The 23,554-nt window shown below is 37.3% G+C and overlaps 2 protein-coding genes across 5 annotated transcripts in view; both read left to right on the forward strand.

Moving 5' to 3' along the window:
* Positions 1 to 6,718: 6,718 nt before the first annotated feature.
* Positions 6,719 to 12,781, forward strand: LOC582363. Its single transcript, XM_030984874.1, has 5 exons — positions 6,719 to 6,836; positions 7,500 to 7,666; positions 8,614 to 8,989; positions 11,240 to 11,362; positions 12,262 to 12,781. The coding sequence occupies exons 2-5, from the start codon at positions 7,558 to 7,560 to the stop codon at positions 12,569 to 12,571; spliced, it is 918 nt and encodes a 305-aa protein (XP_030840734.1). The 5' UTR covers positions 6,719 to 6,836; positions 7,500 to 7,557; the 3' UTR covers positions 12,572 to 12,781.
* A 6,295-nt stretch (positions 12,782 to 19,076) lies between these two features.
* The window catches only part of LOC582329 (neurogenic locus notch homolog protein 1), a 48,726-nt gene continuing 44,248 nt past the window's right edge, over positions 19,077 to 23,554 (forward strand). For 3 of the 4 annotated variants that reach the window (XM_030984875.1, XM_030984876.1, XM_030984877.1), the window contains exon 1: positions 19,077 to 19,526. In XM_030984875.1, the coding sequence (XP_030840735.1) occupies positions 19,454 to 19,526 (73 nt within the window). In that variant the 5' untranslated portion in view covers positions 19,077 to 19,453. The remainder of the gene's footprint in view (positions 19,527 to 23,554) is intronic. The other variant, XM_030984878.1, reaches the window with a different exon arrangement.

Raw genomic sequence — 23,554 nt, forward strand, 5'->3', positions numbered from 1 at the left:
GCCACCCATAATCCATGCATGCATGACTGCATCTATGATTCAGCTATCATAGCAACGCGTGTACCCGTTGATAAGGAGCATCCCAACATGGTAAGGATATATTGACTGCTTTGAGAGGCATAGTGGTTTATATAGGGTCAAGGGAAACTCACAACCTGCTATGACCCCAAGGCGCTTGCGCCGCGGGGTCATAGCAGGTTGTGAGTTTCCCGAGACCCTATAGAAACAACTATGCCTCGAATATTAAAAGCAGTCAATATATATTTTATATACCGAAAAAAAGGAAAATGTTGACTCACCCATTTAGGTTTCCATCTCTTTGAAGTCATGAATATTAACACCAACAATAATGCAGCGACCAAAATCGAATTGCACTCAAACACCGTTAACGGTATTGCGCATCGGTCATCGCACAAAAGAAACTTATACGGTAACACGTAAACCAAAATGGGGATCGCAGCAAAATGACGTCACGTTTCACAGCCATGGAAAAAGTGCTATGAAAAATGGATATAAACCGGTAGAGCCGGGAAAAATAACTATGAATTTCAATTAGCGGGCATGGTTAAGAACATGACTGCATTTTCAACCAATCAGAAGACAGGATAAGTAAAGAATCTTAAAATGAGGTATATAATATTGAATATTTTCAACCATGGCCGAACAGGTGATTCGTGCCTACTGCCGTCTGTCGAACACAAACTTTTTTAAATTTCATCCTTTTTCCATCCAACTGCAAACATAAAAAAGCACGCTTAACACGCATTAGCAAACTTTATGTTATCGAAGATTGTACATCATGGATTAAATGACGGTATATTAAAACATGCGAAACTGAGCGCATGATCCAAAAATATTGAGTTTTTGTCAGGATCTATGTTTTTTTACCAACTATGGCACACAAATAATAGGAAGGGTGGAGTCCCAAATTTGAAAAATTGTTTGATGCACTATTCCTAATACGATCCCCATATAAAGTTTATAATTTACACTGAAATTGTATCGCTAATTTAATTTTGTGTAATAAATGTGACACTGGTGCCTGGCCGTCTTTTGGGGGGCCAGGGGGGCAGGGGGTGACGAAGAAGGGGAAGGAGAAAAGTCATTTCGGCGATATTAGTGAGTATTCTCTATGATCGAGGCATAGGCCTACACATGCACATTGCACTCTCCGTGGTAAGGAGGAAGTAGATGAGCGTGGGAAAAGGAAGGCATTGACGAAAAGAGAGAGACAGTATGATCCGGGTTCAAAATCATTTTTCTTCATTGATTCTATTGTTCGGATTACTTGGCGGAGAGAGATAGAAATGACTGTTCTCACGCCCATGGTCCTGTCACACCATGACGATTTAGACAGCGTGTCCCGGTATATTAACATTTCTCTAAAGATCTGACAAACGCTGAACTGTCGACGCTTTTTCTTCAATTGTGAAAAGTGGAAAGCAGTAGCAAATTAATATTTTAGGACTCATTAAAAATTCACTTAACAGCTGATTCCGCTCGGTTGACTCTTTTGTTTGGAGAGACACAAAACGTTCTCACGATCAACGACGTTGAACTATTATTAGGGACTTTTAGATTTGTACGTCTACATATTGGACTGCTACGTGTGGCGTCCTTTTAAGGCACTGCCATGCAGTGCCTTAAAAGGAAGTCACAATATAGTCACAATTGATGTTTGGGGGAAGGGGGGGGGGGGGGGAGGGCACATACATGTTATCGATCGACGTCCTGGGGAGGGGTCTAAAAAAGTTCAACCGATCTCTGATTTTTTTTTTGGGGGGGGCACATGATCCCCCCCCCGTGCCCCCCCCCCCCACGTGGCTACATGCCTGCACAATAGAGACTTTGAAATTTGCACGTAGACATAGTGGACTGCTACGTGTGATCTTCTTTTAAGGCACTGCCAGTGCCTTAAAAGGATATCACAGTGCCTTAAAAGGACGTCACACGTAACAGTCCACTATGTCGACGTGCAAATCTAAAAATCCCTAGTGCCTTAAAAGGACGTCACACGTAACAGTCCACTATAAGTGCAAATCTAAAAGTCCCTATTCTTATTGTTCATCGTCCTTCCCCGGTCGTCCCTACAATGTTTTGAACAATTTGACGACAATAAAGAACACTCTCGTACTATCTTTATGTACCGTCATGATGGTAGTACCGGGTTTTTAAAGAAAACTGAATTTGAACAAGGGCCACACACACTCTCTCTCTCTCGTCGTCATTGCCTCCCTTTTCCCACGCTTTTGTTTTGTGTTACTTCCTCCTTACTTTAATATCGATGTGAGTGCTGGCCCGTTATAATGAAAACGAATCAAGAAATGTTGAAATATTAGGTAATGTTATGATTTTCAACAACATGAAACAAATAGGAAGCCTCTTAAAAATTCAAATATCTGTTGATTATTATTAACATTGAGTCATTTCAAGTACTAGCAAAATAAGGCTATTGCCATAGAAAACGGAACGTTAAAGCAGTTGTTATCTCTGAACCCCTCCAAAGGAATGAGAAATGTACATAATCAATACAAAAGAAAAATTTGAATTTTTGTTTAAAATTAAAGTGACTCGGTAACATTGTTGAAGGTTGATGTTACCTAATATATTCCTTTTACTGTACTTACCCCGTCTAACATGCAAAAAATCCTGCAAAAAGTCTCAAACCACAAAGATAAACGGATGGTTTTTGACTGTGCGACACCCTATAACAGTCAATTCTTCCAACCTTTTTTAAATCTTCCCAACCATTTTTCCATGAAAATAAGACATAATCTGTAAAAACTTAAATGTCTGGAATGGTATATAAAGAGCCAATTCATTGCTTTGTGACGATTTACATTCACCTAAAATGAAATCAAATTGTAAAAACATATTTGGGAGAATTAAGGAATCGATCAGATCTGTTTTTCCCAATTGTTATCATTAATAATGGTCCATTTTCACTCAAACTTTCAGATTATCTTTAATTGTACATCTAGCATGCATGGAAGTCACTACCTTATCACCATTTTCTCTCATCTGAACAATGCTATACCGAATCCCTTTAAGGTAAATTAGAAAAAAAGAAGGAATAAGTAGAGAAAACAATCATGACAATAGACAATATGTCATGAATTGTGTTTAACCTTATTTGCATCTGGCTCGAGATTCTTACCATGTACATCATTTATATTGAGGAATATTGTATTTTGGCATATCTAATAGCTACATTAATATTGTACGTTAAATTTTTTTTTTTAAGCGACAGAAACATATCATACTATTTTTCATAGGTTCATTATAAACGCAGTAGTTTGCTCGAGTGTACTTATTTAGAGCTTTAAGTGGAATTTAAATAGAATAAAACAGAGTATACAATGCAGTAGCATTATACAGATACCAAAAAACAGGTGTTTGGATGATGCAACGTAAATAACACCAAGAAAATACAAACCTCCTACTGCTTCGGAGCCTGGAGAAAAAATGGCGACCAGCAAACTTAAACCAAGTATAATCCTGAAATCCATGTTCTCCTCCAAATACTGGTATTCACTGATGACAATTCTGAGATCGGTATTATCCCCCGGGAACAATCCGAATGTTATTATGGCTGTAAAGCCAGATCACAGACACTTAAAATCGAAATGAATTCACTCTAAATCAGCATTATCAGTTCTAAAATAAAAGAAATAGTCAGAATGAGATTGATTTGTTTCAGCAATCCATATTCCTACTGGTTAAAAAGCATATTAATTTGTTATTGCAATAATCAGTCTACCGCGCGAAGCCCGACAGAGAGCTTTATGCAGTTGTATAAAAGTAGCTCCAGTGTGCAGTGGTGGCACGTAAAAGAATCAAAAGCTCTTTCGCTCTTGAGTTATGTTCTCCCTGGGAGGGCTCAGTCAAGTATAAATACTATAGTCATGCGTGACCAAGGAGACGCTTATAAAGGGATGTTTTTTCATAGATTGAACGCGGTCCGCGTGGTGACGCATTAACGGGTTCAAAAGCGTCTATTTTGGGCCATTTTCAAGAAAAAGGGTACTTTTTCAAAACGGTTCAATCAGTTATATTTAGGGTACGCGTATGCATGTTTCCTCCCTTTGAAAGCACCCCCCCCCCCCCCGCTATCTCCGGTGTGTATTCCAAAAAAAAATATAAGTCAATACGGGCCGGACTTCTTGCGTGAAAAGTACCCCTTTATATACCGGAGATTTTGGAAACACAAATGTGGTCCCCCCCCCCCCCCAGTGTATTAAAACCATATCGAATAGCATGACAAAAGCCATAATATTGAAGAAAGTTTCCGTGTACATTGTATTTACGTTGAAAATCAAAATATGAGAGAAATGATCCATCTGTTTCTAACACATCCTTACAGAAACGTACCCCCTTAGCACACCAAGACTTGAAATAAATTACGTTATTAGGCCAAATAAAATATTTAAAAAAACATGTTTAGCGTCCTGATTTTTTTAAAAGTAGAAAGGAGGAGGCCTTTTTTTTTCTTTTCAAATGGCCGCTCAAAATGGCCGCTCAGTACATTTTTCTCTGACGGTCCGGCTATTTTTCAAGATGCCCGCCGACATTTGTTTTGTTTTACACATGGACTAACAAAAAGAGGTAAGAAGACAAAGGATCTCCCTGACGAGTAAAGATTGGTTAAACACCACATAAAATCAGAAAGTTGCCTGAATGTTACGATCATTCGGAAATCGCACACCCACACACACACACACACTGCACGTACCGTATGGTATCCGCGCTCGCACAAAGAAACTTTTTACAGGAGATTAGTCTTTTCTTGATACATTTATATCATTGGGCAAATCTCTGTTTTTATCTGGTATACGACACATTCGATTGATTGATTTGTATTCGACAAGCCTCCAACATACAACTATAAACAATAATAACAGATACAAAATAAGTCAGCTTGAACAGGATAACCCACGAAAGCTCGAGAGCTTATTTCCAGTGGGGTCCCTTCAAAGTTGAAAGGGAAGTTCATCATGTCAATGATTAAATTCTAGGCCATGCATAACTATATGTCATTGTTCCAACTCTCCTCTCTCTCTCACTCTCTCTCTGCCTCCCTCTTTTTTCTTCCTTTCCCCATCTCTCGTTCCTTGAATCACCCTTATTATCTCGCTTTCTTGCCTAGGATAACCCACGAAAGCTCGAGAGCTTATTTCCAGTGGGGTCCCTTCAAAGTTGAAAGGGAAGTTCATCATGTCAATGATTAAATTCTAGGCCATGCATAACTATATGTCATTGTTCCAACTCTCCTCTCTCTCTCTCTCTCTCTCTGCCTCCCTCTTTTTTCTTCCTTTCCCCATCTCTCGTTCCTTGAATCACCCTTATTATCTCGCTTTCTTGCCTATATTTCTCATCGCCCAACCCTCCCCCCCCCCCCCCCGTCTTCTGATTCCTTCCCGGCCTCTCCTCACGGTACACGGGCGCTGAATAGTGCGGACGGGTGAACGCTTAACTGTCCAATGAAATTGAAATGTTTTTCTTCTTCTAATTCTTATGCAGGGGCGGCGATCCCGGGGGGACGGGGGACACGCCCCCACCTCAATTTGTTTAGGGGGGGTCGTCCCCCCTCAAAATTTGAAAAAAATACAACAACAAAGAAATGTTTAGCAAATACTGACTAAAGACTGGAACACACTTTTAGGCTCTGGAGGGCCCAAGACTGCAGGTTAGACAAATAAAAATGTAAAAATCTTCTCACTCGGAAGCTACGCTCGTACCTCACATAATATTCTTCAAAATGTACTATATAGCAAATACAAAGAAAATTGAAGTATAAAAAAAGTATATCGCTTGTTTTTATACTATAGTTCTGCTAATTAAGGAATGTAATTTGTTAATACGACTAAACTTAAAAAAGGGCTGTGAGGGGATAGTAACTTCCCCTCTCATTCACTATGCTCCCTCGCACATGCTTACTGATGGGGGGGGGGGGGGCTTTGGGGGCAGTTTCCTCCAACTCTGTCAAATTCAACTAATTCGATACCAGTGATTTACAAATGTTGTTGAAATGGCATGATTTTCCCTGAGCTTCCAGGGGCCCTGCCCCCTGTACCCCACCAAGGGCCCTAAGACGGCCCAGTGGATCTGATGAACCCCTGAGCTTCTGCAGGCTCCGGGCCCGGTAGCTGGACCACACTCCCGAATAAGTGACCTGCAAGCCAGTGTCACAAATATAATTAAGGTATCAAAATATGCTCATCTGACCGTAATTAAATGCCTAAAACCCCTGAGCTTCATGAGGCTCCGCCCCTTGACACCCTCGCATCCCCCCCATGCACCCCGCCCCCCCCCCCGTCATGAAAATAAATTGCCGCCCCTGTCTTTATGGCTCCGCTTTTTTTCTTCTCATATTAATCTTCTCTTGTTATTACTATTCTTCTTCTTCTTTTTCTTCATTTGCATGTTCTTTTTGTTGTTGTTATTTATTGTTGTTGACTGAATTGTTCTAATTGTTCTTGTTCTTGTTCTTGCTATTTGGAACATTTTCCCTCTTCATTTGGAACATCATTTCTCCCTTCATTCATTCGAATACACCATGTTGATAACAATTGTATAACCATTAATTATGCCATGAATATTCCTTTATAAACTTACTGGGTCAGGTACGAGGTCGTGCCTGTCCTACATTATATTCCATTGTTATAAGATCAGCTCCATGCGCTATGGCTATGCACGGCCGCCGCGACCGCGCCGCGTCGACGTACGCGACGTGTTCATTCAGCACATTATGTAAAGTGCCACTTTCACCTGCACCTTGCTTGAACACAGTACTGCTGCAATTTGAGTTGCTCTGATAGTGATATCGTGAACCTGCGGTAAGTAATTAGAGCTTTAATAAAAACATTGCATGTTGTAGACATGATATGCTGCAACCAAGGGGTGATTAGTTGCTTGGTGGTGATGAATACATGTAGTAATTTGGGCATATTGTAGAATAAACACTTAAACAGGCGTAATAATGGCGCTGGTAAATTGAATGAAAGTGGTGTTTACACACTAGCTGCACTGTCACATGACGATGCTGCGATCACACATAGCTGCACTACTATCCGGGCTTTGTATTAAAAACTGTTCTGTTGATTCTCAACATTTTAAACACCACTGTACAACTACAAAACTCAACTGAGCTGAGTTCAATCAAAATCAGACTTTAGCGACAATTGATGACACCTAAATATAGCAGTAAAATACAATCCTTTTCAACTTACCAATAATATTGAGAATATTTTGAAAATTCAAATCGTGAGTCTAGATCTACTGTCAAACTTGCTGATCAGCCATTTCCTATTCATTGTGTGCAGTGTGTGTATTGTGTGTAATTTCTGCCTCGATCAGCTCAGCGAGTAGGTCTATACATCGCTCGAGAATGGCTGCGATGTTGACCATTACTGCACTACCATTTCATTTAGTCCTCATGAATTTTTGATATTTATATGAATGAATGAATATACTGTAACCACTAATGAATCTCATTGCAGTGCTACACAAGGAAAGTGTTCTACGTCTGAACAGAGCTGGATCACACACTGTACAGCAATGGATGTTTCAGTCGTACTAGGGACAGCGTTAGTAGCAGCTGGGTTTGTGTTCACACTCTTCTGCAACTTTCAAGCTGCTATCGGTCCAGATTCTGAGTACTCATTGGGTGAGTAGATCACAAACTACCACTTACTGGTATTGGTAATACAGTCAAACCTGCTTTATTTACCAGGTCTGTCTACAAAGACAACTTTTTGTGTTTCCCTTGGGCGGTCACTATACGGTAGACAGGTTTGACTTTATGCATTTGATACTATTTTGACTCGGAGGCCTGCCCAACATCATAATTATAGTGATCTTTTTATTTAAACAGAAGAAATATCTCTAAAGGCTTTTGAAATATTATTACCTGGTCATTTGATTCATTCATGCGCACAAAATGTGCACCATCTCCACTCCTGAGAGAGTATTCCTATCACAAGATAACAATACTAATGAAGTTTTTATCATTGACAGTATCAGCAAGAAAAACATTGTGAGATGGTCAATAAAGAAGAGAACTATCTTGACTGAGAACATAAGATATGTTTTATTTTGATTAAGATAATATCCTAAATGCTATTCTGTAATCAAACACCTCACTTTCATTATAAGTCACAAGCAAGTTATAATTACAGAAGGAATGAGAATTGTGTAAAAATCTTATCCTGCACAACATGGCTGCATTTACCTTCTTTACTCTCTGCCTGTGTGAAGTTAATGAGGATCTGAGACATTACGGTAGATAACTTCACACAGGCGCACGCCCGCCCACAACCTACCATTGATACATGTATGTACTTGTATTGTGCAGCGGTTTATCGTGAAACCTGTGAAAAAGTGTATACTAATATCAACGTTTATCAAAAAAATTCTCCAAAAATAACAAGAAAATTGACACGAAAGAGGTAATAAACATAATGACTTTTAACCCATGATCTTTATTTGGACATTTGATAAATATTTACTTCATTTTGGGTATGTTTTACTAGGGCCCCTGGTTAAAAGCTGTAAATTGATTTCCAAGATCTCAAAAATACATCATTTCTTTATGTGGATGTTTGTGATTTCTAGGATGGTTCAACTCCACCATAGGAAACCTGTCTGGTGAGTACCCCAGCCCTATCACTCCTGCAGGCTACGCCTTCAGCATCTGGAGTCTCATCTATCTATGGATGGCAGTCTGGATCCTCTACATCATAATGACCCTCTTCCGTACCAACGCTCGAGGACCGGTCTACCTCAACCCCCCTGTGACCTCCCTACCGTTCCTCCTCTCTGTCTTCCTGGGTAACTGTCTTAACATCCTATGGTTGTTTGTGTGGGATAGGGAGATGCTGACCGTGTCTGCCATCGTGCTCGTCTCAAGCACTCTGGTCCTCTATGTCGCCCTGATGATCATCTTGACCAGAGTCTGGACCTTCCTACGAGAATTCCTAGCGGTATCAAGGTAATACTGAATGCTATACACATTTTTTTTTAAAACCTGCCACAGCATATTTGAATGAGTCTTAAAAGTGGTATTTCTGTTTTTATGCCTCCGTTACGAAGTAGCCGGAGGCATTATGTTTTCGGGTTGTCCGTCCGTCCGTACGTACGTCCGTACGTACGTCTGTACGTACGTCCGTACGTACGTCCGTCCGTCCGTACGTCCCGTTCTCGTGATCGCGTTATCTGAAGAACCGATTGATGGATTCCTGCCAAACTTTGGTCATGTATGTATCTTGCAGAGCCAATGAACTGATTAGATTTTGGGGTCACGAGGTCAAAGGTCAAAGGTCACAGGGCTCATTATGTATGCAAAAACAGCTCGTGATCGCGTTATCTGAAGAACCGATTGATGGATTCCTGCCAAACTTAGGTCATGTATGTATCTTGCAGAGACGATGAACTGATTAGATTTTGGGGTCACGAGGTCAAAGGTCAAAGGTCACAGGGCTCATTATGTATGCTGAAACAGCTTGTGATCGCGTTATCTCAAGAACCGATTGATGGATTCCTGCCAAACTTAGGTCATGTATGTTACTTGCAGAGCCGATGAACTGATTAAATTTGGGGTCATGAGGTCAAGGTCAAAGGTCATGCGGCTCATTATGCATGCAAAAATAGCTTGTGATCGCATTATCATTAGAACAGATTGATGGATTCCTCCCAAACTTAGATCATGTATGTATCTTGCAGAGCCAATGAACTGAGTAGATTCTTGGGTCATGAGGTCAAAGGTCAAAGGTCATGGGCTCATTATGTATGCAAAAATAGCTTGTGAACGCATTCTCATTAGAACTGACAGATGGATTACTATTTAACTCGGGACATCTTGCAGAGCCAATGAACTGAGTAGATGTGGTCAAAGATTAAAGGGTCATAAATGTATATGAGAAATTGCTTGTAATCACGATATTCTGAGAACCTGTTAATGGATTACAATTGAACTTGAATTTGAACAATTTCTTCTGTTTTGGTTTGTAAAATTGCTCTATGACGGAGGCATCATTTCGACTGCGCGCAGTCGAAGTTCCATCTAGTTTACTCTTATTTTCCATTTTCTAAGGATTAACATAAAACAAACTGTAACTGAACATTGAGATATATATATATCGGACAACATCATAAAAGTTCATACAAATACAGAGTTATACATGGAATACATTACTTCACAAATATATTTTCATGAAGGGATGGATTATCAAAAAGTTATAACTTTAAATCAGCAATCCAAACAATATTAAATCAATTCATATAAATGAAGATTGAATTTGCAGTGTACTAAAATGTATTGAATCAAACAAAATGTGAGAAATGCAATACCCACAGGCCTCAATGAACCCCCCCCAAAAAAACTTGAAATGGAATAAGATATTGCAATGATACCTGGATAAAATAAAGAACAGGATGTGCTTCATCGGTGTATCAAGTTTGAGAAAAATCTGATAATTCTTTGATGGAAATATCTATATAATACAGATCTAATCCTCTGTTTCTCACCTTGCTCAATAATTTGAGAGTCAGAGACTCAGAGTGCTTCTAAACAATGAACTGTAATTGCCTTTCTCTCCAAAGTAACAGGACTGGACATTCATTATTTTTTCTCCTTAGGATTAGGGCCATCCAATTGCATAATATATTTTTTAAGCTGAGAATGTCTTCTTTCAGAATAAGATCCAAAGATCCAAAATCATATTTGGTGACTTTTTTGTGGTTTTCTTTGTGTATGCTGACAAGCCTGGCATCTTCCAACTCCATTGTGCAACTGAATATTATCACAAGAAGATGATTATTTAATTATTTAATTAATCCCTCCTGCACCTCCCAAGACACAAAAAGCAGCAACATTGAATATTAATACAAACAAACCAAGTTTTACCTATGGCTATGACTGTGGGTTTTTTTTTAATGAATCTCCCTTCACCTCTCCTTTCTGCTCATGTGCATAATATACATGTATGTGTAAGGTTCGTAACAAAATATAATAAAGTCAAACCTGCTTTAGTGACCACCTGTCTACAACAAGCACATATTTTGTTTCCCTTGAAAATGGTTTCTCATTGAAACATGTATGAAAGGAACCTGTCTACAAAGACCATTTTTGTGTTTTCCTCGGGCGGTCGCTGTTGACAGGTTTGACTGTAGTCTTGATAGTCCTGAGGTTTTCCTCTACGGGTATTTAATTGTATTTTCTATTCTCTTCTGCTATATACAGTGCTGACCTATGGGCTTGTAGAGTACTGGTTGGTAATGGATTAGCTATCTATTGTGCTTGGACTACCATTGCTGCTCAGGTTGCTGTCTCTGTGAGTCTGCTTTATGATGCTGGTCTGCCAAGGTAAGTCTTATGTTTTAGTGATGAAAGGGTGTGATTGTTCAGAAATACACTTATAGGCCCTAATTCACAAAGGAGGTTTAGATTTAACCCATGGTTTGAATCTTCATTTACATAACCCATGGTTTAAAATTAGCTCAAATTAAGCTGACACAGTCAGAGGTCTAATATTAGATGCGCGCATGGCAAGGTACGCTTATTTTACGCTTATTTTAAACCAACCATGGGTTACATTTAAATCTCCTTTGTGAATTTGGGCCATAAAGGGCAAATATAAGATAGCTACCCCTGCCCACTTATCCCAGACAAATGTAGGTTTAAGAAAATTAACTCTTCCTAGAACAATTTCTGACATGTACTGCTTAGACATTGGTCTCTCCTCACCTTTCCTCTTCCTCCTCTTTCCAGTTTATCATCGTGACCTTTGTGACCTTTGGTCTGGACTAGAAGTTTAACCGTTTTTAGTCACCACCTGGAAATGAATAGGAAACAAGAGTTAATCTTGTTGGTTCTGGCATTTTCATTATTCTAGATCCATTGTAAACCCAATATTTTGAATGTTGGAGCCCAGAAATGTTTCGTTAGAAATTAAGATCACATCATAACAGCCTTTGACTATTCATTAATAATCAATTGTATCGAGTGGTCAGTGACACAAAGACGTAACTCGATTTTGAGAAAAAGTTATTTATGTGTCACTGAGCACTTGGGCCTTAAGGAGTTAAGTCTATGTTTCACTAGCCATTGACTTCAATGGGGTGTTGGGTGGAGTTAAGTCTTTGTGTTTCCTGGAAAGCCCACATTTTTCTGAACATTTTGATATTAAAATACTCATTTTGGCAAGATAATGGAGTTACGTCTTTGTGTCACTGAACCCTTGTTATGTTTCATTTGATTTTCAGTGATACTGTTGTGTACATCTGTCTGAGCGTGTTGGCTGCCGAGCTGATTGTCTTCTTTGCCTTGGACGTCTCCATCTTGGATCCATACACCCGTCATGTCTTCACCATCTACCCTGTCTTCATCTGGGCTCTCTCTGCGCTCCTGGTTGCTAACAGCGAGGAGACGGATGCACCTCAGTTCCTCCTAGGAGCGATCCTGCTTGGTATCAGCTGCGTCTGCTTCGTGACCAAGACCCTGCTTTCTATCTTTAGACCAGCTCTTGGAGAGTACGGGGATAGGTCTGCTATCAAGTTCAAACAACTCATTTAAGTAGGAGTGGATGGAATTAGCTGCGTCTGCTTTGTTACCAAGACCCTGCTTTCTATCTTTAGACCAGCTCTTGGAGAGTTCAGGGACAGGTCTACTATCAAGTTCAAACAACTCATTTAAAGCCCCACTGTACTACTTGTAGGTACTTGCTCCCTCTATATAGAAAACAATGCCTAAGCGGTGCACGTTGGTCCCCCATGATCCTCTTTTTCTTATGTTAATTGAGAGCTGAGTTGATGAGATAGTCAGTGACCACGCTGGGTGGTCTAATCCCTCCTAGCCAAACTAGTACAGATGGGCTTTAAGTAGGAGTGGTTGGTATGAGAGATTTCCTAAAAGAATGACCAGTAGTTACTCACATGTATGCATGTAGTCGGAATTGTTTTTTTATAAATCTAATTTAAGTTTCATTGAATTGCTTTAATGTAGGGTAATTGGTCTGATGATAATAATGATAAATTTATAAAGCACATAGTTTGTTTTTTAATGCACATAAGAAGGTAAATGCAACAAAAATGCAATGTCATGCTTGTAAATTCTCAAAAAAGTTCATGTTATGATATTGAGTAGTTCACTATTGTTTAATGTGAATAAAATCTGATTGATTACTTTTACCCTAAGTAAAAAAAAAATAAGAGTATACTTTCATGCTTAGGCTTTAGAACTAATATTTTCATAAAAATGTTGAAGACTTATATTGGTCCATTTTAGTTACTACCGGTAGCTACAAGTTACAAGCTGAAATACAGCAGTACTACATAATAATTTTTTGAAAAAAAAGTTGTTTAGTTACTTGTCGTACAGTAGTGTAAGGTTTTTGCAGGGTTACAGGAAAGCTGAATTATTATGTTCTTTCAGGGGTATTGGTAGACATTCAGGTATTTGCTGTTTGTGTTTTGAGGGGGAAAACACAAAATGAAACACATGTTAACGGTACTATATCCTGTTTGCAGGCCAAAAAATAAAAACGTTAAATTCCAACTGCATTTGAAAGATAATGCTAATTTAGGACTTCCTTCAAACGAAAGTGCTTGAAAATGTCTGTAAGTGGGAAAATAACGACCATTAGTTGTCAAAACGGCTTAAGTGATTGCAATCACTAAAGTAATAGTCTGATTTTCAGACCGTTGTACCGAATGGTTGTACGTTTTTTGCTGCGCAAAGATTCAATCAGTTTAATTTTGGCCATTACAAGAATTGGGTTATTGATTTAGACAAATGCTCATGTACTCATTACAGCTCATGTTATGTACATGTATGTTATTAGAACTTATTACCAAAGAAAAAAATAAGTCAGTTGCTCATCTCAATAGTGTCTGACAGTGAAGTCTAGCAAGTAAACACGTTTCCTTGCATAATTTGAATATTAGGCCACAGCTAACGTTTACATTTCACAGATAGGACATACATGAAATGTTTATAATTCCTGCAAAGTTGCACGGAACAAGATGTTGGCTGCAAATGAGACACAGTACCTTTAAAGTGTTTATACAGCTTGGAAAAACCCTCAAAATATCATGTTAACCATTTTGTAAGTATGTTCATGTTACTTCATTCTCACATAAATCATGTGGATAAATCTTAGGTCTTACGTAATTGAAAATTACCTTTGGGCTTTAGAAAAGTATCTATACGTGTGGAAATTAGCCGTTTTGTCTTTTGATATCTGCTTAGCAGTGAATGCAATAGGAAGAAATATGAATGGGTTTTCCTCTCAAAAAAGTGCAACTGTGTTATGGTCTTTCATTGTAAGAAGTTAAGTGTTTGGATTGTGGAGAACGGTAAGATTAGATCTCTGTCATTTAGACTGCATAAGATATACAATGCGAATGGGGTTATTATAAACCAGTTATTACAAAACTGTTATGTTATTGTATGAAATAATGCTGTATTTTTCTTATAAACTTTCAAACTACATCTAGCAAACATGTGTTTATGCCTGCTTTATTATAGATTCCTTTTTTATACTTCATTAATATTGTTAATTTTATATTGTTCTATTGTGTTGTAGGGAAAAGCTCCTCTCATTCTATTTCACTACCTGTCTGTCTGTATCTCTCTCTCTCTCTTTCCCCTTTCCCCTCTCCTTTTATCCCTCTCGCTATCTATCAGTTTATCTATCTATCCATCTGTCTATCAGTTTATGTTTATCTCTCTTCCCCTCTATTTGTGTGTCCAGTACGTGTATCTGCCAGAAACCATTTTTGAAGCTCCATTATTAAGGTGGCATTCATTCTCTTAAAACACAAAAGATGTGAAGTACCTGGTAATAGAATATTTTGGATTGGCCGGAAAAAAATTCAATCACATTGAAATGTCTATCAGCACCTTTTTTCAATTACATATATCAATGGCTGACAATTAATATATCTATGTCGTGCATCAATTGACTTGGTTCGGGTCAATCATTTATGATTTAGCCATTTTATCTTTTTGAAAATGGAGATGGATGTTCAAGTTTATGACATCAGTAGGGCTTACGCATATACCTTTATATTCATACATTCATAAATTGCTAGTGTCAGAAAACATTATTGTAACGTTACAACAGTGGGTTCATGCAGGTATTATGTTTTCGCCTACTTCTACAAATATCTTACATGCTTATGACTTCTGTTTTGGAAGCTCAACTGGCATTTGACGGTGTAACTAGTGCGCCCTCTATCTTTAGTTTTGGAAAATATTTTCTACAGAGTAATTATTGTTACGTCAGTCGGAGAGTTGTGGCTTGTGTAAGGTTAGGAATGTATTGAATATTAGAACACAATAGTTGCACACAACTAGAAATGTACAGCAAAACCATTAATATATTACAATTCTAGCTGTAAAATAAATTTACCCTAGACGCATTCCCCGTTTTTTCATAGTGTTCAAGATGAGAGAATTACAGTTAATGTGATATATACGCGGGACGGGCATATCAGGACGGGCGTCGCCCGACCATTTTCTAATGGAGGGAGTAGGCTATAGGGTCAGACCAAATTTGCTGATGTGAACTTTGCCGAAAATTAACAATGAGCAAAACAAAATATATGTATAAAAGAAGGGGCGGGGTCTTCAGAGTTCCGGTTTTGAGGCAAGGGTAAAACTGATCGTCAGAATTCAAAGATTTGCCCATGTGGTGCCATAGAAATTGGCACATTTCTTTAGCGATGCCCCTGTCTATCAGCAGCTGTGAGCAGAATGACGTCTTTATTCATATTATTTAATATATAATAAGCCCCTTCCCCGGCGCTCGGCAACAATATCTAGCTGTTTCAATTATCAATTTGTGGTGGGAAAATAAAATATTTTGATCTTAAAACCTTCATTTTATGGAAAATCGTTATTTGCCATTACGTTGGAGTTATTATTTGGTCGAAATCGATCGGGAATATTATGTCCAAGATTATTGATTAGTATAATTAGGCCTATAATTGTTCTTTTCATACTTTTGCAGCGTAATTATCTTATTTGTAATTCATTTTAGTTCTTTGCAGTCTAACTGATGTTGCTTTTGATATAACAGAGTTTATGAAAATCATATCAAACAATTTCATGTAAAACAAATAACATTTTTCTTGAGTAATGCTATTTCAAAGATACACATTGCCTATTTTGCATACTCGATAAAGGTCATAGTTCCGTCTTGTTTGTTCTATTTGCAGTCGAAATTGATTAAAAGAAAAGAAAAACAATTACTGTAGCTTGGAACTATAGACTGAAATATTATGAACATTTTGACTAGACCTATGAGGTAACCAGCGTTCGATGTGATAACGCCCCCCCCCCCCCCGTCCCCGCCCTTCAGATGAAGATGACCCTGTATAATAAAAGATGGCGATTTAAGGTAACTCTAAATATCAAACTCATAAAATACGCCATTCTGAATTGCTGAAGGCTTCCATATTTTTGTCGTAGAGGTTCATTTAATCCCATAATTTAAGCCCCTCTAACGTGTTAAGAGCCCCCAAAATTCGATCGCAAACTTACACTTAAATTGCATCATAATGTGAAAGTGGTCGTCACTTTTAGGCACATTCCTGCAAGGATTTAAAAAATGAATGTGTTTGAAGTCTAATATTGATGAAAGAAGGCAACATTTAGGTTTTCTGCATACAACAGAAAACCCCAATTATGTATATTCCTTTATCAATATTTATCTTCAAACGTGTTTCTTTGTTGGGGGGGGGGGGGGGGTCTTTGCAGAAGAGTGTCTTATTGGTTCCTCTTTCACATTATGATACAATTTATATGTGAAATTTTGCCATTAACATTTTGGGGTCCCCCTTTACAGGGGCTTTAACTGAAATACATGACCCAAGCCAAGGGGCTTGCCATCATCCCTATAAATACAATGTAGCAACAAGAAGAAAAAAAACCTAAAAAACGAACATTCATTTAAAGACCCTTGGGTGATAAAATGAGAGCAATGATCTATCAAACTGATCTGGTTTTCTTGTTCACTCTACTTGGGCGATCTTGATCATAAAAAGTAGATTAATAACCATATGACCCACTTATAGTAGACCTACATCTTAAACTGTTGTTAAATGATGCAGTAAGTCTGATCTTTCTATAATGTTTCCTTACTTGATCATTGAGGTGGAGACTGTAGCTATATCCGTAGAATAAGAAATTACTCAAATTACCTCTTTAAAAGCCAGTTATTACTAGTCTAATGTGCATTTAGGGCGGATGTGTGTGTTGTATAAGGGTGTTTACATAGATATCAAACTGCCATACCGTAACTATAATCGTCCTCGTTGTAGACATGGGGTATTTAAATGGCTGGAACGTTACGTCTCTGTTGTAGAAATTTGATTGTGAAAACCATCTGATATGTCGTTAAAGGAATAGTTGAGTTCTGTTTTCAGACCGAAAATGCCTTCAAAGTGCATGGTTATTGCTCCTATTCCTATGTATGACATTTCTAAGGCCATTTTAGGACCTCAAATTGCTATTTTAAGATAAATTTAGACCCCCAAATGTGTGAAATTTAGCCAATACGATCATACCAATTCAGCTCCACTTTCAAAAAAATATGGTGACCGTTAATTAATAAATCAATTAAAAATAGCAATTCATGGGCCAGCTGGCTGTCCGTAATATAACCAACAAGAAAATGCCAACAAACAAGCCAACATCAGCATTGGCTGATATACGACGTAAAAGGCACTATTTCGCTTTTTCAAATTATCTAATATTTGGGGTGGTATACACAAGTATTATAAATCGTTATATTTATGGATATTTCAGCCGTCTGAACCGATTTTGATCAAACAAAGATGATTTTGCCATTTAAATTGTATGTTCTTGCAAATTTGACACTCAGTTTTTCATTATCTCACATCAAAATATTTTGTGTAGCGCCCTCTGCAACATAACTCAACTATCCCTTTAATGATGCTTACGTAAAATCATTCAAATATTGCTTTGATCCTTATCATGAGTACATTTTTAAAATCTATCTCCCTCTATTTCTCTCTCTCTCCCTCGTTACTTTCCCCCTCTGCTCACGTATTATCTCCGTTTTCCCTTCCCTACTCCGTGAAACTATTTAAAGTACAATATTATCAGAATCTCAAAATTAATTTCTTTAATATTTCCGCTGTAACAATTTATTGTGCTGATATTGTTCATAATTATTTAATTGTGTTCTGTTCTGTTATATCAGTGCTTTTCACTAAGGCGCATCACATCTGTGATAAAAGTGACTTCCTTTTCCATGAAAATGTAAAATCCCCATATATTTATGTTTGTCCGAGAATATAAATTTGATTTAATATCATAAGCCTTCATTAATGCCGTTGCTGCTTTCGTTTTGGAATATCATATGGATTGCACTGTATATAGATATCCTCAATAGAATTTATGAAATCCAGTGAAGTAAACTGTACAATTCAAGAAAAATTATTGACAGAGTGACGAGATGAAATTAGAAACGAAAAGAAGATAAGAGGGGAGTGGTGGTAATCGATTTATGAACCACTCAACAGAATTGGTATCAAAGCATATCACAATAAGCGATATGACTAATGAGAAGGGTGTGTTCGCTTCGATGAACTGATGCACGTTCGTACACACCTAGTGATGAATACACCATAACACACCCACCCATCCATTCGTAAATATATCTACCAGCGCATCATAGATCTGTCATACATTGTCTAAGCCAGACTAATTATGATAAATGTTCACATTAACTAGATATTGATCTCGCGAAGGTTATTTCTACATAACGTGGTCGAAAACTCTCTCAAATCAAATCCATACGAGCATTCCTCCCCTATGAGTATGTATCTTGCCTTAATGACAACAATAGCTGGAATTACCATAAGAATAGTCTCCCCTCGGCTAAGTTTTATTTACATCGCCATTAGAATCGATGAAGTTGATTCTATTGGTTGCTTGGCCGCCATGGTTGATGGCGCCTCAATAGCCCCCTGCCGTGTTGCACGCTTCAATGCAATGCATACACCAACCTATGAGTCCCGTTGCTAATGCATGACCGTTACGGCGTCCCTAGTGAAAGAGCTTTTGAATCTCATTACGTACCTCCACGGCACATTGGAGCTAATCGCGTCAGGTTGTATAAAACTGCATGAAGCTCTCTGCCGGGCATCGGGAGACTACTTACTCAACCTATTGGATATTACAAAAACAGTAACGTGGTGGATTATTGCCATATAAAATGTGCTTGTTAGCCAGTAGGAATATGGATTGCTAACATAAATAAGTCTCATTCTGACGAGTTTATTTATTTTAGAACTGAAAAGACTGATTTAGAGTGAATTCATTTCGATTTTAAGTGTCTGTGATCTGGCTTTGCAGCCATAATAACATTCGGAGAATACCGATCTCAGACTTGTCATCAGTGAATACCAGTATTTGAAGGGGAACATGGATTTCAGGATTATACTTGGTTTAGGTTTGCTGGTCGCCATTTATTCTCCTGGCTCCGAAGCAGTAGGAGGTTTGTATTTTCTTGATTTTGTTTACGTTGCATCATTTAAACACCTGTTTTTGTTATTTGTGCATGTGGTTGCATTGTATATGCTCTATTGTATTCCATTTAAAACCCACTGAGAGCTCTCACTAAAAACAGGACTACGAGAATTACTTGGACACTCGAGTAAACTGCTAAACCGCGCATATAAAAGACAATTGATGTACAATTAATGTAGCTATTAGATATTCCAAAATATTATATTCCTCATCATAAAAGATGTTTATGTATAAAATGGTATTAAAGATTAATTGATATTAACATTATAAAAAATGAATCGCATTCATAATTTGCATGATAAATGACATGACGAGATATGAATGATGATATTTTATTATGTTAAAATGTAGGTATATTATGGCCTGAAATTACTGACTGATGGTGGTGTAGATTTTGCCTTACATTCATTGACTGGGTTCCCTCATATCTCATACAAGTCATGTATATTCATAAAAGTGAATATTATTTGAATATTGCTGTATTTTCTCCAAAAATGTCCTTTAAATTCGAGACTCCAGGTGAAGTTATTTTAAATAAATGTGCTTCAGTCAGTCGTAGTTTTTTGTTATACTAAGTGCCTTATAAATAGAATAGTATTTGCTTAAATGTTGTGGGATATATCAAAATTCAGTATAGAATTAACATTATAAATTGTTGTAGCATGAGTTCTGCCAAGAGAACGAGATTTGCTGCTCATTTTTTCGAATCGATATATATACAGAAAGAACAGAACTCTGATTAAATCTTAATGAAATCCCTCAATATACTCTAATAATAACATCGGTAAATATTTAAAGCAAACAGTATACAATCTGAATAATTATATATACTTGAGGTTTTACTTTTTCATTTTAGGAATTAAGTTAGATTCAGAAAAGTCATATATCACAACTTAAACAGGAATAAATATTTTTTTAATGTTGTATCTGGGTTGATATAATATATTTCTCAATCTTAAGATATTTAGTATTCTTATCATTTTGATGATGATGATGAAGGAAGTAGTGTAGCTTCCCATTAGAGTCTTTATCACTTCACAGTTCCTGGTACATAGTTGAAAAGATTTCTTAATTTCTCTTGAGATATAATGTTTAGTGCCTGTCTATTAGACTTATCTTTTTATCGCGCTGTTTTACTGGAACAATGTCAAACCTTGCGACTCTCTGAATCTCGTTCAATTATCTACCCGGATATAGAGCGATATGAATAAACTAAACACGTACACTGTATTCACTTTAGGTCCGGGGAAAGACCATTGAACATAATAACATAATTATATAAAAGGTTGAGAACCGCTTCGCACAATAGTCCCATTCGTTCATGGCATATCGACTTTTCGTCTGGGCGTTGCCCTTTAAATCTATAAGTAAGACAAAGACTTTCCGGGTACGGCAGACATAACGATTCATTTTGAACCTTGGCTTGTTTTTTCTTTGAAAGATATTCTATCGTTCTTTCAAAGCATACAAATAATAACAGAATTATAATATACATATATAATTTGTTACCAGATGTTGGAGTTACATTACTTTTACACAAATGAAATATATATGATGATAACAAATCGCAACTTTCCATTTTTACATCTCAAATTATTACAATTGCATAACCAAGCTTATATACGTTTAGTTAATAACTATGATCACAGAAACATAGCTGAGGTATATACAGTTGGAAGTTATTACTCATTTATAACAAAAATAGTTACATAATATGTTGTGCACTGAATGAATAACAATTTTTTTTTAAAGAGCCTCACGCACAGACAGGCACACATACAACCTTACCGCTCCACCCCCCCCCCCCCCCTCCGTACCTAAAGCTTTCCAAACTCCACAAATTCGTTTGGTGGTGGAAACACGATTGTAACCACATGTACTTGTCATCCTAAGGCAAGTTCAAAGGCCTTATACATCATCTTTTTGAACATTCCAATGATGTATTACATAATCAGAATATGATTTCTATGGAACATAGAATAGGGTATCAAATTTCCCTAGAGTTGATTTCTCGGAAGGCTGTACAGTCGAACTTATTAGAGCCATTTAGAAAGATGTGATACATGGTCTGACCACTGGTTAAAGTATAGCCATGGTAACAAAAGAAACGTAACAAAAGTAATAATCACTAAAAACATGATATCTTCAATACTCAAAATAATCAATAGACTCTATGGAATCGATAAGTATCTCTAGCTTAACATTCAAAAGAGAATATGATGATTTATTTATTGGTTCGCCTTCTTAAAACGAATTGATAATTGGCAAATCAATTATAATAGCCCCAGACAATTTTTCCTATTTGAGGTTATATTTTAACAATATAGGTGTCCACAACTCCATATCTCTTGTATTTTATTTTGTATTTTCTTTTTTTCAATGTTTGACCAAGCAGTAATGTTCTTTTGATTTCCCTGCTTTCACTTCCATGTTTACATGTATTTTGTTTCTCTATTAAAATATGGCCTTAAGAACAAAATGAAACGCGTGAATTTATTGGTATTATCAAGTACCACGTTAGTGACCAACTACATTCGCAAAGATAAATGACTGACATCAATACCATTACCCCTAATTCCTTTTTTCGGTTTTTTGTTTAAACTCCGGAACGATGAATTCCATCTGTTGAGTTATGTTTGCCGTGTTATTACAGAGTAAACAATGGTGATGGCAAGCTGTGATTTTACCTGCGATGTTGATGTTTACCAAGAGCTAATATCGCTAGCAGATGAACTTGAGTGACGTCTAATAGCGGCCATGTTTTTTCCTTTTCTTTTCCTCATGTCATCACCTTCACCTGAATTTATTTACATAAAACAGTTCAAGTGTGTCTAGGTGCATGTTCTTGCAGTAAGAAAAAGAAATTAAATACGTTTGATCGAATGCCATGTAGTCGTAAAGAATTGCTCAGTATTCAAACGAGCTGATATCAAACTTAGGTATGTCGTACTGGCTTCTTTGCAGTGTTTTTCTTCTTCTTTTCGTCACTCGTGATGTAGTCAAAGAAACGTTTTATTTTGTCGTTTTTTTGCTAGATTCAGTTTCTAAAAAATGGAAATTTCTTGGAAAATTGAAAACAAAATATAAACATGAATGAAGAACATTATTTTACCAAGAGCAAAGATTGCATGGTGTGGTGTTTTGGTGTGAATGTCTGTGGAGTTATTTTGTTCTACCTAATAAAATCAATACTTGTTTTCTATCTTTCATTTTGAGAATGTAAAAGAATATGCCAAATCGTTCTTACATCATTTGGCGTAACAAAATATAACAGAGATTTACAACTACACAGGTACTACTGACATGACCGAAGCCCCAAGTAACATTTAAAACATCCAACCACTTTCTGACCACGTTCATTAATTGACCATTGGTCAACCTTAAATTTCTCAATCAAATCAAATTAAATTGTAAACACTGAACGCTCCATTTAATATTAGGGGGAGTGTGAATTTCCGCCAAGGTCATTAGGTGACAGTGTGAGGAGTGCAATCAATTTATAATGAGATGGTGGTCTCATATCAATAGTTTTGAAGGACGTTAAGCGTGAAAAGAAAGGCAATTCACTTTATAACGTCACAGAATGGATATATAGCTCTCTATGTTTTCATTTATTGCGGTGATGTTCAAGCTCTTAAGATCATTTTAAACCTTAATTTGTAAGGAAGAAATTTCCCTTTCCATACTTGGAGTGCCTCCAAATACGCATATAGAACATAATAAAAAGGAATGTCTTATATCATGAGTTTTGGTAAGCATATTTGTGAAAATTAACCAAGACGACAACCCCTCAGACAAATATTTCTATCTGCGAGTATATGTAGCTCCGCTGTGCTAGCGGCTGCATATCAATGGCTGCAAATTGCCCCTGAAATATTGCCAAACACAAATTATTTAAATATTTCATCCAGAGTGGAAGCAATTAACAAGGCATTAATAATCATGTCGATTTTAAGCAAAGGGTGAAAATTGGAACAGTTATACTCGCAATGAATA

The sequence above is a fragment of the Strongylocentrotus purpuratus genome, unplaced genomic scaffold, assembly GCF_000002235.5.
Source record: "Strongylocentrotus purpuratus isolate Spur 01 unplaced genomic scaffold, Spur_5.0 spur5_scaffold_14, whole genome shotgun sequence".
Classification (NCBI taxonomy): Eukaryota; Metazoa; Echinodermata; class Echinoidea; order Camarodonta; family Strongylocentrotidae; genus Strongylocentrotus; species Strongylocentrotus purpuratus.

Excerpts from the sequence above, each read along its gene's own strand:
- LOC582363 (XM_030984874.1), top strand. The coding sequence starts at position 7,558 with ATGGATGTTTCAGTCGTACTAGGGACAGCGTTAGTAGCAGCTGGGTTT. Across the intron at positions 8,990-11,239 it reads GAATTCCTAGCGGTATCAAG|TGCTGACCTATGGGCTTGTA; the intron begins GTAATACTGAAT and ends TGCTATATACAG. Across the intron at positions 11,363-12,261 it reads TATGATGCTGGTCTGCCAAG|TGATACTGTTGTGTACATCT; the intron begins GTAAGTCTTATG and ends TTTGATTTTCAG.